At 40.9% G+C, this 16018-nt stretch overlaps 2 protein-coding genes across 6 annotated transcripts; one reads left to right on the forward strand and one right to left on the reverse strand.

Annotated features, from left to right (window-relative positions):
• Nucleotides 1–39: 39 nt before the first annotated feature.
• On the reverse strand, nucleotides 40–4905 carry tmem263 (transmembrane protein 263). 4 transcript variants are annotated; one of them, XM_020078344.2, is made up of 4 exons: nucleotides 4730–4881; nucleotides 4000–4109; nucleotides 2168–2238; nucleotides 40–1518 (listed from the first exon to the last, which is right to left on the reverse strand). In XM_020078344.2, the coding sequence occupies exons 3-4, from the start codon at nucleotides 2232–2234 to the stop codon at nucleotides 1220–1222; spliced, it is 366 nt and encodes a 121-aa protein (XP_019933903.1). In that variant the 5' UTR covers nucleotides 2235–2238; nucleotides 4000–4109; nucleotides 4730–4881; the 3' UTR covers nucleotides 40–1219. The 4 variants fall into 4 exon arrangements, with proteins under 4 accessions (XP_019933903.1, XP_069383820.1, XP_069383821.1 ...); XM_069527719.1 differs by having other exon boundaries at nucleotides 4000–4066; nucleotides 4730–4857; XM_069527720.1 differs by lacking the exon at nucleotides 4730–4881 and adding an exon at nucleotides 4412–4584.
• Nucleotides 4906–6978: 2073 nt separating this feature from the next.
• On the forward strand, nucleotides 6979–15989 carry LOC109624168 (NAD-dependent protein deacetylase sirtuin-3). Of its 2 annotated transcripts, XM_020078680.2 has the most exons (9): nucleotides 7019–7302; nucleotides 8172–8331; nucleotides 12436–12661; nucleotides 13802–14020; nucleotides 14250–14482; nucleotides 14681–14781; nucleotides 14869–15030; nucleotides 15145–15357; nucleotides 15435–15989. In XM_020078680.2, the coding sequence occupies exons 3-9, from the start codon at nucleotides 12444–12446 to the stop codon at nucleotides 15633–15635; spliced, it is 1347 nt and encodes a 448-aa protein (XP_019934239.1). In that variant the 5' UTR covers nucleotides 7019–7302; nucleotides 8172–8331; nucleotides 12436–12443; the 3' UTR covers nucleotides 15636–15989. The 2 variants fall into 2 exon arrangements, with proteins under 2 accessions (XP_019934238.1, XP_019934239.1); XM_020078679.2 differs by lacking the exon at nucleotides 8172–8331 and having other exon boundaries at nucleotides 6979–7302.
• Nucleotides 15990–16018: the final 29 nt, after the last annotated feature.

Consider the following 16018-nt stretch of genomic DNA (forward strand, 5'->3'; position numbering starts at 1 on the left):
GATATCGACTCATTTTGTCACAGACGGAGCACAATGATGTTTATACACAACCATCAGCATATTTTATTTAGACAAGTTCTGATTACAATATTGTCATGTTTTAATACATTTAACTGTTCAGCAAACATTCTGATAAAACAAAATATTTTAAAGCTTAATTTTGCATCATCCATCAAGGCTTGGATAGCATCTTATAGTTAAAGGTACATTTACAAAAAAAAGGTATTTTACAGGTTTGTCATCTTAAAATGTACTTAATATTTGAAATTCAGAGTGTATTGCCAAGAAAACCAGCCATCAGATTGCAACAACATTTAACAGAGTAACCTGAAGTTGCTGAAAACTTAACTTCTTTGGTGCAATCAAAGAGATTCATACCATTATCAAGCTTTTATTTTTTTTCAAGGACACGTTAACATACTTTATGAGAGCAAAATAAATCAACAGGTCGCAGTCACTGTCAACCAGTCAAAAGAAGAGCAGTATGTAAAACATGATTCAATGAACTTAGACTCTTCTGGTAAAGTCACAGTAAATCAATTAATGTTTTGCTGAGATCAAGTTCACTCAAATCAATATATTCAGATTTTTTAAAAATATTGTGACACATTTTTATTGTAATATGTTAGATTCTGAAACAAAACAACAAGTTGCCTTCCACTGAGCTGAAAATATAATCACCACAAGGCACTATCAAATATTCAGGTGATTGAGTGTATAGATATGAAACTGGACTGTACTCTTTTAAAATCACATCTTTCTTAAGACTGTTAAATAGTTGATAGTGAAATATTTCCATCACCCAGGAAATACCTCATGTTAGTTTTAGATCATCACTGATCATTGATTGTCTTGCAAGTGAAATGTAGCATTCACACTCTGAGCTGTTCTCCTGCTGCCAAAGTGACTGTAGGGAAAACACCTTTTTACAATGTGGCTTTTTGTAAAAAATGAAACTCATTCAAGCAGTTTCAAGCACTGGTAAAAACAGTTGTGTTGATGTATTTTCCTTTAACAGTCGGAGAGTCTTTGTAAGTTCTTGCTTTGCAGGTCCATACCACATAATAACAGAAACTAAAGAAATAAAACAAAGCACAGACCCCCTCACCAAAACATGTTCACTGAACTTTTTTGTCCTGTTCTGGTCTTTATTTTCTCATGAATCCGTACAGCGCGTGCTCACACGACTCGGCTGAGTGAGCTCACACTCCTCTCCCCGTCAGTCAGACTTGTCCTTCTTTTTACTCCCTCCTATGGGAACTTTGCTGACCACTGCAGAGCCGACAGAAGTTACTCCTCCAGCTACAGCACACACGCCGCCTTTAACCAACCCCACTCCCATGGCAGGCACAGCCGCTACAGTGCTGACGGCGCTCTTGGTGAGGTTCAGACTCTTTCCTCCGATCCATGTCACGCCGCCCACTGTTGCTCCTATAGCTCCCCTGGTGACACCATACAAGCCCCCCGCCAACCTGCCAAACATGCCTGATTGTGTCTGTGGGTTATCCGTGTTTCCGTCTGATTCAAAACAACAAAAGCAATGGTTTAAGATTCAACAGGTCACCGCCACCTTGCTCATATTTCTCCTGTAAAGTCAAAGTATATTTAGACAGCACATTTAAAAACACAATAACACAATAAAAGATGAAATCAAGATCATAAAACTCTTAAGGGCAGAGGTACAACCATACAGAACCATACAGATGTTATCGTCACATATATGATTCTGAGATAAGTGAAAATTGTCCATGGCACTTGGGCTGCAACTTTGGGTTAACTGATCAAATATTTAGACTATGAAATCAGAGAAAAAGTTAATTATAATCTCAAAGATTTCAGTTTTGCTTTTAAAAATGGGTTAATGGGGCCTCCTGGTGGCCTCTGGGTTTAAGGGTTTGTAAGACTGACTGTATATAACTACAGTGGCTGTGTTCATGAAAAAGACGGACCATGTCATAAAGTGCAACATGTAGCTTTTTTATGTTTTTTCCTGTAACACCTCTTTTTTGAGTTCTTAAAAACTGCCAATCACTACACAGAAGCAGTGATTCATGTCTCTGATTATTGGCTGAAAACTGTTCTATGACATGATGTAAAACTTGTGAGCACACTGGCATGAATAAACTTAAGTTTCCCCTCCTGAAAACAACTGCGCAACTAAACTTACCTGTAGCAACTGGCTCTTTGTTGAGGCATGTAGGCATGTCTTCAGGTGCCTGCCCTGCCTGACTCATCTCGCTGGTTAAAGAGAGTAAATGACACAATTACAGAGAGAATCTCAGACACATTATGAACACACATGTTGTATAATGCAGGTTTCTGTTCCAAAAAATGACATCCAACAGTGATGCTTTCACCCAAAATAGTTTTCTCCCTGGTATCCTTGCACAATGTATGTTATGATGTAAACCATGCCAAGTCCTGTGCCTGTTGCATGTTGCCTGTTTTTCTTTTCCAGTCTTGTTTGTCAAAAGGGAAACAGTATACACAAGTCATCTGCTTGCAGACATTCTTTTTCCTCTTGATACTCTTGTGTAAAAAGGGCATCACAAGTAAACTGGTGGAGATGTCACCATTCAAGACCAAGTCAGTGGTTTGACATTGTAGAGTAATACAGACAGATGAAAAATTAAAGGAAAAAAGTGTCTCCTAGTGTCTTAGGAAGGTATTAAGCCATTGTATAATTTTACTGGAAGGATGGAACTCTATTCTTACAAAACGTATATTCCTGGATTTGTTGTTTAGATGGTGGTGGTGGAGAGCAAAGGCCGAATGATTCACATCCATTTTTATACCCATCAAAACACAACAGCTCCTTCAGATTTAATCTAGCTACGCCAAATTGCGCACACTCAGATATCAGTACCCTAAATATGCCAGATTTTTCACCAATCAAAATCAACGCATTATTCCCTGAGAAAATAATGAAAATGTCAACATCAGCCAATCTTGCAATGATAACTTAAGTGATAAATAAAATTCTTACATATTTCCCTTAACCCTGATCTGCAGCAAAATAAACAGATTCTTTCTTTACCCATTTCCCATCCATCCACCAAGTTTCATGGAAATACATTTAGTGCATCCTGCAAACGAATGAAGGTTAAAACTAATGGCTAAGGCAATTGATATACAATACGCCTACTCACATATTCTACCATTGCTGCTTCCTTCATTTCTATCAGACATTTTCTTATTTACAAACACTGACACACTTTTCCATCATGTTACAAACAGTTATTTTGCTGAAGTTCTCAGTAACACGCAATCTATTGCACTTCTGTGCGTCCTGGGAGAGGGATCCCTCCCATGTGGCTCTCTGAGGTTTCTACGTTTCAGGGCAGAGGATGTTGCACATTGTTAAAGGTTCAGTGTGTAGAATTTAGTGATATCTAGTGTTGAAGTTGCATGTTGCAGCTGAACTCCCTTCACCTCACCCTCTCCTTCCAAACATGAAAAAAAACCTGTGGTAGCCTCCAGTTTTCATAAAAACTCAAAAGGTGTTTAGTTTGTTAGCCTCCGTAGAGAGGACCCCCTCCATGTAAATATAAAGTATTTCAATATAAAGGCCCTTTTCTAGGGTAAAGAAAACTACAATTCACACAATTTAGATGAAACGAACTAGTGAAAACATGAGAATTATTCTACATTAAATTTCTGCCAATAGTTCCTTTCACCTAAATCTTACACACTGGGCCTTTAAGCCCTATGAGACCAATGTTGATTTGTGAATATGTGCTGTATTGTTATTTCCTTACTTTACACTTTAGTACTTATTAGTACTCACTGATGCCTATTGTGAAATCTTGCTGCTGTTATATTGCACATTTCCCCACAGTAGGACTGATAAAGGATCCTCTTATCTCATCTTTAAGAGGGCTGATGATTGTGCAGGTATATTCTCTGCTGAGGTGTTTTACATGTGACAGAAAATCTCCTGTGTACGTGTACTGGGACTGTGTTGGACACACAGTGTGTTAAAGAAATAAAGGAGCTTGCCTTTGGGTGTTGGTGCTGATCCCCAAACAAGGCAGACCTGTTCACAGCCAGTCACAGAGCTGCACAACTGGTTAAAACACATAGCAGCAGGGACACACGACGACACACGACTGGTGATGAAGAACAACAAAGCTTTTACACACACACAACTTCTGTGACAGTTTGACCTGTGCGGACATCACTGGTGGACATCGAGTGATCACACGCTGCTTCTCTTGGAGTCGGTTTTCATCTGGGTGTTTTGATTAGAAGTTACGAAACACGGGGAACTACTATTTGTGATGACGGTCGTGTGGTGGCGGCTCCACAACGTGTGGTTATTAGCTTACGGGTCAAACATAAAGCAGCAGTTAGTTGGATGGAGGCCTAACTCTGGAGCTAGGTAGCTAACCCACAGCATCTGTTTACGCACCTCACGTAAAGAGGTAGCGTGAAAAAGTTCCTGTGCGAATGAAAACTACAGCAACAAGTGTTTTCTAAAAGCTGCGTGTTGCTTTTCGTCTCGTGTCAAACCACGACAGATTATTTGTTGACTCTTTTACGTCCGGACAGAAAAGACACGTCCACACACACACAAACACCACTAACGGTTTTCACCGCAACACCCTCCACTTATATCCGTGTTTCAGCAGCTCGTGTCCGGGGCAGAGTGCTGCAGCGAGGCTGGTTCCCTAAAGACAACATGGTTCAGGCTCTTCCACACAAACCGCACAACATTCATTACACTCACCTGGTTAGTGACACAGTGATCCGCAGTGCTGTGAGCTGTGCTGCTCGGAGCGGAGCCGGGAGACCTCTCGGGTTCCTCGGCCTCAGACGGTGGAGCTGCTGCTGCTGCTGGTGTCTGACTAGGTTTGGTTTTCTTTTAGGAGGACCTCAGTCTCCACCCAGAAAAACACACACAGTGTGTCTGTGCACTGATGACTTCACACAAGTGCAAACACATGTGATACAACAACAAGCTGGTGTTAGTGTGAGATGATAACCTGTTCGGTTAGGACTGTGTTTAGAGTTCACTCTCAATCAATAATATATATTGTACAGCACATATTCACAGTTTGTCTCATCTGGTTTAACAACTTATGACATCATCTGTCCTTAACCCTCAACAAGAGTGAGCGGGGAAACTACCAAAATAAACTTTTTAGCAGAGAGGGAAATATGTAGAATTTCCATAAATGGAGAGGTGTATCAATATTTAAAGGTTCAGTGTGTAGAATTTAGTGACATCTAGAGGTGACGTTGCATTTTGCAGCTGAATACTCTTCATCTCACCCTCCCCTTCCCAACATGACAGAGAACATGTGGTGAACTTCAGTTGTCATGAAAACCCAAAAGGTTTTTTTTTGTCCAGTTTGGACGACTGCAAAAAACATGGGGGCTTCCACAGAAAGGACCCCCCTCCATGTAAATATAAAGTTTTTAAATATAAAGAGCCCATTCTATGGTAAAGAAACCAACCATTCATACAATTCAAATGAAACACGCCTGTTAAAACATAACTAGGATTATTTTAGATTCAATTTCTGCCAAAAATCCCTTTCACCTAAATCTTACACACTGAAACTTTAAAGTATTTATACAAAATATAATATCTTCACATCATGAAGCAATGTAGATTGTGATGGCAGTGTTAGCATATGTGAGTAGGCATATCTAAGCAATATAGTTGTAGTAATAATCTATGATAAGGTGGCATCACAATGCTGCTGCAATACTGGAGCTGCAGCAATAAAGAATACATAGTCAGTAACATTTATTAATAAGACATCGATGTGGTGATGAGGAAGAGGAGGAAAGAGAAGCTCCATTCGCCTTCAACAGTCTCTATAGCAGCAAAACCAAGAGCTGGTCCAAGGCCTGCCTGAGGCACCTCTAATATAAGCTTTATCAAAAAGGAGGGTTTTAAGTTATAAACATGCAGAGAGGGTGTCTGCCTTCTGGACTGAAACTTGCATCAATGCATGTGGAAACAGATAACAACATTTATTTTATGCAGAGGCCCAGGTTTAACTTTGAGAGAGGACTCTAATCCAATAATCCAATTAATAAGAAATTACGCGTGTCCTCTTTTTTTATCAGATCCTACATCCTACACTTTAACAGTCAAAAAATCTAATTGCCAAGTATTTTCTCACCAGAAATGTTAAAATGCATGATTGTAGCAAGGCTGAGTTAATTAACAGGCAAAGCAGGAATCTGTTCCAAGGCCTCAGGGCTCTGGAGGCTGCATATTCATTGTGTGCAACTGGGTATCTGCAGGTTTGTTTGAGGACATGTAAAATATTTTATAAAGTTAAAAAATCACAAGGCCTTCATGAATATCTGTTTCAAACCTGTTGGGTCCACCTTTTACAATTAAAGTGCTCTCCTCCTGACATATTTAAGTCCAAACTAAAGAACATGATGAAGACGGTGAGAGTTTGACACAGTATTTATGTTTTTAGGAAGGAACACGCTATCAACATGGGTTTAAAAGGCAAATAAAGGAACAGTTAATCAAACATCCCATTGTAGTTTACTTAAAAACAAAATTACAGATTTTTCTACAACTTTTACAACTTGGCCTCCACAAAAATATTCTGCCTTTTCCTCCCATGCTTGGTGATTAGAAAAGGGGGAGGCCTCCTAGAACACACACACACACACACACTAACGCACACACACACACACACACACACACACACACACACACACACACACACACACAAACACACACACACACACACACACACACACACACACACACAAACACACACACACACACACACACACACACACACACACACACACACACACACACACACACACTCTTGTTGTCTGGTGTGCTTTCATATTATTTGTGTGTAATTTTGCGCACCATCTTAGTCTAATAACAGAAAACATGAATGTTTCCTGTTTGTTTGTGCTTGTATATAATTTAATAATAATTTTAAAGAAACACCACCGGAATAGGAAAGCGGAAGTGCAGCACCACGTGACTCCAACTCGGTTTCCCGCCCGTATTCGTAATGAATTATTCTGCAGCCGGAAGCAGCAGCGGAGTGACAGCTCTGTCCTCTAGAACGTCCCCGTGCATCTGCCCGCAGATAAACAGTGTGTTTGAGAAGGAGACACCTGAAGGTCCAGTGAAGCTGAGGTTGTTGTTGTTGTCGTTGTTGTCGTTGTGGATCTGACTGTAAACCACGAGGAGTAAACAACACTCATCAGTGTAGTTCGGAGAAGCTCGGTGCGTTTCCTCCTGGATGTGATTGAAGCAACAGAGTCTGCAGACTGCTCCTCATCCTCCGTCTGCACAGACAGGTAGCTATAATGAATCATCTCCTTATTCTAACGTTAAATACACCATTATCATTGTTATCATTATTGCTGTTATTATTTTGAGGTTAGGGGATGTGGACTTCCACTTTGTAATAACACCTGGACCCTGCTCAGTGTAATTCCTCTTTAATGAAATACTCTTTTAAAACGTATTTGTAAAGCCACAGATTCTAGATTTCATTCCCACTTCCTTTCAGTTAGTTTTTATAAATGTCTGGAGGAGATATATAATGTAACTGAATCCAGGGATGCGTGTTGCATGATCTAAATGCAAAAAGCCATTATCTTAATCTGTTCTAAAGAAACAACATATTCGCTTGTTAAACTGGTTTGATGGTTTGAAGACTAAACTGTGGATCATTGTTAAATACTAAACACTCATAGAGAAGTTAATCACACACCACTGTGTTGTGTGGCAGTGGTGGTTTTTGCAAAATAGTTTTTCTTCTTCACATGTAATGAGACAAAGGCTCCAGCAGGTGACAGTGTAGCCTTACTGCTGCACAACCTCAGATTGGAAGATGGAGATTGAAGAGTTTGTCAACTTTGTCTTTTCCATGTGTCAGAACTCAGTCTGCAGTTCTACAGCGATGGGAAAGTTGTGCTTATCAAAAAATATTTCCTCTCAGGATTTGTCACACACGTTAATTAGCAGATTAGGTGATAATAACGTTCCTAGATTGCTTGTATTAAGTGGATGGTCTTTAATTTCTAGAATGTCCCAATACTTTGTAATATGAACGGAGGATAGACGGAGGAACACGTCTATCATTATTATAATTGGTGCAAACTGTGAGTGGACGTGTGTTTTCAGTCGGGATGATGTAACAGAACTCACTGTTTATTTTCAGATCCTGAATCTGTTGGCTTTATTAACTCCACCTCTCATTATTGGTTGAGTGGTGTTTAATTCAGGGCCGGTGCTTCGTCAGAGGAGTCACAGGACGAGTCGCTAGTCAGTCATCGACCCACTGGACACAACTGTCTCTCCACCACCCACCTCCTCACTCTGTAAGCACAAACAATACACTAAAACAAATTAGGACTCGCTGCCTTGTGTCATCGGAGAGTCCAACAAAGATGCTACACAGAGTGAAATCATTAGTGAGCAGGTGGAGAAGGAGAACATAGAGCTGTCACCTCTCTAAACAAGTAATGAAGAGGTTTCCATGGTTACCTGGTGCCCTCCCTGCATTTTGTTTGGGTGGGGGGGCTAGAGATCAAAGCTGGTGGTCGTCAATTCTGCTGTAAGTGGAGGGTAAGATGGTGGGTTGAAGGGGAAAAGCCCCTCATTAAATTTAACCAAATCTACTTTAACACACAGATGACATGTTACTATGCAGACAGCAGGTAGATGTTGTTGTCGACACTGAATGTGAATCTGTTTATAGATAAAAGTCATATTAAAAAATTAGCCAATGGAAAACATTTTTTTATATGGTATATAATCAGAAACAAAACAATAATAAATGCAAAGTCATTCCAGCTGGATTAAGTGGATATCTTTATACTGCAGTTTTTATTTGAGCAAATTAAGAAAAAGGTTCAGATAGACGTGTCAGATAGTCTATTTGAATTTAAATTGTTTAGAAGCAGACCTGTTTGGTTTTTTGATAAAATGTAGAAATTTGATAAAACATGTCATAAATAAATCATTGGGCTATTACATTATTTATTTATCAAGTTATTAATCACAACTAAATGCCAAACATCTTCTGGCTCCAGCTTTCCAAAAAAATCAGTTTTCCCTGTTTATGTTTTCTAGTAAACTATCATAGTCATTAGGTCTGAGTTGGTTAATGATCAGCTTTTCATGTGGTTTATAGGAGAATCAGCAACAAAGACAAGTGACAGGACAGATCAATGAAATAATAATCAGTGCAAATAAAGCTCTTGATGAAAAGACATTGGACATCTAACAGGTCAGAGGCGGCAAATGGTAAATATAGTGTGAGGGGTCTTATACCAACGACCCTGAGACTGGCAAATTAAAGCATGTGAGCTGGATCTTGACTTCTCGCTAACAGGGCTGTGAGAAACTGCATGGAGGCCAACAGGTGGCGCTATCAAAAGAGACAGTGGGTGTAACAAAGTGGTCCTAGTGTGATTTTTATTTTCTGGTGGTGGACCAGGGGGGGAGCCAGAGTATGGAACATAGCCTGTGATGATTACAGGGTCATGAACTGAGATTTAAGAAGAGTAGGTGTGAGCTCTGGATGATGATGGTGATGATGGTGATGATGGTGATGATGGTGATGGTGGTGATGATGGTGACTTCACCTGACCTCAGTGTGAACAGAGGTCTGATCGGTCAGAGTCTGGGAACAACTTCAGGCTCTTTAAATAACTGGAGAAAAATATGTTGTTGAATAATTCATCTGTATAAAAGGTGTTTTTATATAGATATGGTTCATCTGTATAATGGCTTTAAGAATTTAAATTTCATAGTTTATTTTCAGGAGCATTTATTGTTTGTGTATGCTGATCTGAATTATAAAAATACATAATGAAAGACAAAGGAAAAAATAATTCCTTGAAAATATAAAAAAAAACCTGTGCATGTAGGTCGTAATTAAAACTTTATTTCTATATCTGTGTGTGGAAAACATATGACATAATAAGAATAAGCAGGGAGAGACTGAATTAATATTCTGTATATAAATATACTGTACACTGAGTTTTAAGAGTAGAAATATCTTTGACCTCACAGCGATGCAGCATTTCAAACAGGAAGTTATTTTCTCAGTGAGCAGTAAACATTTTTGTTGATTCGACACTAACTCCTGTTGCTCCTCGCTGCTGCTCATCCTTTTGTCTCAGACTCTGGTGCTGTAAACGGATTACTGTTCGGGGGTGTAATGGTGAACACTGGGGTGTGCCCAGTGTTGAAGGACTGTCCTAATTAGATGACTGTAACCCTCATATGAGCAGCGACACTCCTGGTGGTCCGGGCCTGGGACACGCTGAGCTCAGCTTGTTGACTGGGGAGAGTGATGTAGTGTGAAAGGCCAAAAAGAGGGTGGGAGGTGGAGGGGCTCTCAAATCCTTTTAAAGCCTTTTGTCATTTACACACGGATTTATTCAACATTAAAGAATAATGACAGCATTTCTGGTGGAATTGAACCTGACCGAATCTGACCCATACCACATCCTTCCACCAAGGTGCTCCGTCCAGTAGTTTTTGTGTAATCCTGCTAACTAACAGACAAACAAACTAACATGGAAACTAAAGAATCACTAGAGCACATATCTTCACCATGGCCCAGCAGTCCCCTGATGAAACCACATATATATTCACTTTGGATCTGCACCAAACACTCATAAATATCAGTCATGTAAACCTGCCAGATCTGTTTAATTAATATCAGTGAATTATTCTCTAATAAAGAAAATGTTAAAAAAACACCCAATCTCACAATGTTAGAGTTAAGTGAGTAAAAAATCCTGGATCTCCTCCAAATTGTAACCCACCCATCCACAGGATGTAATGGAAATCAGATGAGTAGTTTTTGTGTAATCCTGCAAACAGAGAAACAACTGCAGAACTGTTCACATGCTCCATCTTAACTTGTTTCAGGTTGCTGCTGAGGTGTCCTTCATTACTTTTCCCTTTGCTGCTCTCTCTTTTGACCTGTTGTAACCTATAGTATCCTCATCAGTATTTCCTTCAGTCAACAGATGAGCTCCCATGTTTAAGTTTTCTCTCTCTTTGACGTTTTCCCCATCAGGCCAGTTTAATTTAGTAAATGTCATCATATAAAATGGAGGGAATCCAGCCAACATGTGTGTGTGTTCAGATAGAGACAGGCTCTGCTGCTGCTCCGCACCATCTGTGTGAGACCTTAATAACTGGGCTGCTGATTTATTGCCTGTACTCAGCAGTGTCTTTTTGAGAGGAGCCCAGACAAAAGGCGAGACCCTCACCCCCCCACTGTTTTTAATAGTTCTTTAGGATGTGCAGGAGAGAGAAAAAACTGTAGTAATGTGGGGCCAAAGTGAGAGAAGATTGAGTGCCTAAAATGAAAGTAGCTGGATTTTTGAGATGACTGAAATGATTTTTTGGAGCCAACGTTTACTTAATGTCTAATATTAATAACAAATTGTCTTTATTTGTTCATGTAGCAATTAAAGAAAAACGCGTTGTGACCATCATTTCCAATGCCAGACGCTGTTATTTTTATTTGCTGGCCATGCTGCTGCTGTGTAAACCTCTGTTGACCCCTGCCACCCCCTCCGGAGGGCGATAAGTTGCTTCTTTAGTAAAAACTGGTCTTATCTCTCGGCCGCCCTCTGAAGCAGTCGTGTTTTATGGGTTGTAGCTCTTTTGTGTCCTTGTTCGCTGCCTCTCCCTGATCGCTCACACTCATTCCTCATGGAAGTTGTTTGAAGGCCTAGAATAGCTTTGCAAAAGAAGTCCCCCCCTACCTCCTCTTCTTCTTCTTCTTCTTCTTCTTCTCCTCTGTTCCCTCTTAACTGAATCCCGCCTCCATATCATTTATCTCTGCATCCCCTCTCTCCCCCTTTTCCCTCAGTTTAAGGGGGCCATTAGGGGGCATCCTCCTTTCTCTCCCAGCTGGGTTTGTTGACACACAGTCAATCTATGGTTCTCTTTCACCTCTGCCACCCCTCTTTTTAACTCTCACCCCCCCACACCACACAGCTCGACCCTCCGCTTTCCCTGAACAGTAAAGCTGCCACAGCTGTGGACTGTATTAGCATAGCTGCTGAGGAGGCTGGGGGGTGCTAAATATATTGCAGCAGTTACCTTTTGTTCAACAGTTGACAGGTTTAAAACATCTCAGCTCCTCTCTGTGCACTGAGCAGAAAAGGACACCACCGTGATTTCAGTGTAACAGCTTTTTAAATATGGGACACGGAAGACAGAAGGAGAGCAAATAAAAAAGCAAATTGCTGGAAACTAGTTGATATCTAATTAGTGCTTTAAAAAAATCTAAACAAAGAGAAAGTGTATTGAAAGGAAAATAAACAAGCAACCACTTTTCATTTAGTTTTTATGTCTGATGATTCAAATCAAGCTGACTGCACAAAGGGAATATTAACAGAAACACCACAGCTCAGAAACAATGATTTTTGTTTCTCTCTGGCTGTCAACAGGTGTTGGAATGAACAGATCCAGGTCCAGCTGCCATAAAAAAGGCCCCCAGCCTCCTGCAGTCACCAGGATAACCCGCAGTTCCCAGGTCCGACACACGGACCCAGCAGAGAGCCAGGACTCTGGGCCGGGCCCATATGGAAAACTACGAAAGAAGCAGGCGGACTCTTCTCTGGCCCAGGACCTCAGCAAGATGAGTGTGAGTGGACAGAACGTTTTACCCACCAGGTGAGGATGCAGCGACTTTAAATGCTCAAACATTAAAGGCTCAGTGTGTAGAATTTAGTGGTGAAGTTGCATGTTGCAGCTGAACACCCCTCACTTCACCTCCTCTTCCAAACACAGAGGAGAACCTGTGGAAACCTTCAGTTGCCATCAAAACTCAAAGGTTGATTCCTTTGTCCAGACTGGGCTACTGTTAAAACATGGCAGCCTCCGTAGAGCGGACTGCTCCCGATATAAATAAATAAAGTATTTCAATATAACAGCCCATTCTAGGGTAAAGAAAAAACAATTAGATTCAAACACACTAGTGAAAACATCACCAGGATTATTTTATATTCAATTTCTGCCAATAGTTCCCTTTCACCTAAATCTTACACGCTGGACCTTTAAAAGGAAATGAGAAGGGGATGTTATTGCTGTCAGTGATAAAAAATGATTGAGTGAATAAATTAAAGTTATCGTCAAGATCAGAGAAGAAGGAATAGAATAAAAGAAGTCATGTCCTGTATGTTAGTAAGTAGACACATTAATCCAGTACAAGTTAGCTCTGCCTGGTTTCTTGTTTGTTACCTCGGAGTGTACAGTCTCACAAGCTGCTTTGTGAGGCTGTACCTGAGCTAAATGCTAATTTTGGACACAGTAACCTGCTGATATTAAATCATTTGCTAAATGACAGTAAATACAAAGTGTAGTGGAGACTGATGGGGATATAAGGAATCTATGCAGGTATCTGAGGATTCCTCCTCTGAGGAACATGACTCTTTGATGTTACTCCATCCAGTGGTTGACATATTTCAGTCTGGACCAAAGTGATGACTGGTCGACCAACACCCCTGCTGTCGCCACTAGAGTCATTTGCATGTCAAGTACAGAATTCATTTCTCTGGGATAAATGAAGAGGAGTGAAACCTGATGCATGCAAAATATTTAGATTTGCATGAGCCTGGACCATGCAAACAATTTCAGACACATTCAGGTGACCTCCCACATCCCCTTTGTAATGTCTCATAGTTGGTAGGATAGAGGTTGACAAACTAACATGATATATAGTTTTAAATATTTTCATGTTGGTGTTGGTTGTTTAAAGGAAAGAATAAAAAGGTCTCAGGGTGTGTTTGTGTCTTATCTCGTCCCACTCTCCAGTAAAGGAATGCCATCCAAAACTAGCAGTGACCCTGTGCAGGACGGACAGTCCTCTGGGTCCAGATCTCCTCAGGGCATCCCATCTACCTCTGCTGCCAAGCCCTCGCCCCGGGGTGGTCTTGCATCTGTGGCCCGGCTGGTGAAGCTGGGACGATGTAAAAATGTGGTGGTGGTGGCTGGAGCAGGAATCAGCACAGCTAGCGGCATCCCAGACTTCAGGTTGGTTTCTCTGGGTTTACTCCCTCTGCACCAGGATGGTTTTTTTTCATCAACAGACAAATCAAACACTGCGTCTATGCCCCTGAAGGCCTTATTATTATGGGATGCAATCAACACCTTCACCGCTAGATATCACTAAATCCCAAACACGGAACCTTTTAATCTTATGGAACAAGTAACATCAGCTGCTGTGCATCACGTGTGGCTCAAATGAAAATGTACGTTTCAGAACCCCAGGCACAGGTCTGTACGCCAACTTGGAGAAGTTCAACATCCCTTACCCAGAGGCCATTTTCAACATCGACTACTTCTCAGACGATCCGCAGCCTTTCTTCTCCCTGGCCAGAGCTCTGTATCCTGGTAGCCATCGACCCAACTACATACACTATTTCATCCGCATGCTTCATCACAAAGGCCTTCTGCTCCGCCTGTACACACAGAACATCGACGGACTGGAGAAATGTGAGTGAGACCTTTTTGAACAGAAAAACAGCCAGAAATAGATATTCAGAAAAAATATGGGCCCGCTGAAACTTTTTTATTCCTAAGTACAAACATACACACACAATAACATGTCTGGTCTAGATGCAGTATGTGTATTGTTTAATGGATGAACTTTATTGCCCTTCCTGTCCACAACACTTCTAACCTTCTTCACAGTATGTGGCATCCCAGACGACATACTAGTGGAAGCTCACGGTAGTTTTGCGACAGCTTCCTGTCACTTGTGCTACACTCCTTATCCTGCTGTGGAGGCTAAGGTATGTCTGCCTCTCCGCTCCAACACAACAGCAACGTTAGTAGTGAGATGAGAACTGATGCAGTAATATTTCCTGTTTGATTCCCAGCATGCTATTATGAACGGCAACGTTCCCATATGCACATTCTGCGCTGCGACCGTCAAACCTGACGTTGTGTTTTTTGGAGAGGACCTTCCCCAAAAGTATTTCCTCCACACAAAAGACTTCCCCAAAGCAGACCTGCTGATCATCATGGGCACGTCTTTACAGGTAAATGTCAACGTTTTGACTTTATTATCCATCCTTATTACTTATAATAGATTTCCAGAACATTAAAGTACATAATTGTGAAGCTAATTTATTGATGAACACAAATTGTTTCAGATCGAGCCATTTGCCAGCCTTGTGAATACAGTGCGCTCCACTGTTCCACGTCTGCTGCTGAACCGACACGCCGTGGGTCCCTTTCAGAAGGTCCCACTGCGAAGAGGAGACCACATGGAGCTGGGCGACTTGGAGGATACAGTCCGCAGGTTTGCTGAAATGCTCGGCTGGAACGACGAGATCACAGAGCTGATGAGGAGTCAGGAAACATCGGTGAGTTTCATCTTGAGCTCAAACAAGTCACAACACTAAGGTACTTGACTCTAAAAGCATAATTTCCCTCTATGCAGATCATCCCCACACTAATGAACAGCGCTCCATCAGTGAGCGTACAGTCGCCTTGTCAAAGTACAGTAATGTCCGAGCCTCCAGGTCAGATGGAAACATCCAGGCCCACACCAGGAGGTCAGAGAGTAGCCAGCAGTGGCAGCGAGGAGACCGACTCTGAGACGGACAGCAAGAGCTCTGCATCATCCAACCTGAGCCACTGACTTTGCAGGTTTCATATGATGCAGGAAAGGTTTTGTGACAGTTTCCTCTCTGTTAAATTCACACTAAGACTGTTCTTCAGTTTATTGTATGCATTTAAATTCTAATCCTGTTATTTTATTAAGAGTTTGATGTTCATATGTACAAATGAAAAGGATTTATCTACTTCAACCACGTTTAAAGCACTTATTATGATGTGGGTGAGACTCTAGCCACAACACTAGTTAAAGTCAGATGCCTGTAAGAATAAATAAAATATTTCTTAGTTTTTTTATACAACAGCAACAACTTGTTTTTGTCTTATATCAGCACAACATTGTATTTTAAACAATATTTAATAAAATTATTGTGTAATTATTGCATATTTTTTGTTGTATGAGTCCAC

This window comes from Paralichthys olivaceus, chromosome 7 (assembly GCF_024713975.1).
Source record: "Paralichthys olivaceus isolate ysfri-2021 chromosome 7, ASM2471397v2, whole genome shotgun sequence".
NCBI lineage: Eukaryota > Metazoa > Chordata > Actinopteri > Pleuronectiformes > Paralichthyidae > Paralichthys > Paralichthys olivaceus.

Coding starts and splice junctions, on each gene's coding strand:
- tmem263 (XM_020078339.2), bottom strand. CDS start 2,234: ATGAGTCAGGCAGGGCAGGCACCTGAAGACATGCCTACATGCCTCAAC. Junction 1,519..2,167: donor CAAAGAGCCAGTTGCTACAG/GTAAGTTTAGTT, acceptor GTTTTGAATCAG/ACGGAAACACGGATAACCCA.
- LOC109624168 (XM_020078679.2), top strand. CDS start 12,444: ATGAACAGATCCAGGTCCAGCTGCCATAAAAAAGGCCCCCAGCCTCCT. Junction 12,662..13,801: donor CAGAACGTTTTACCCACCAG/GTGAGGATGCAG, acceptor CCCACTCTCCAG/TAAAGGAATGCCATCCAAAA. Junction 14,021..14,249: donor AGCGGCATCCCAGACTTCAG/GTTGGTTTCTCT, acceptor TGTACGTTTCAG/AACCCCAGGCACAGGTCTGT.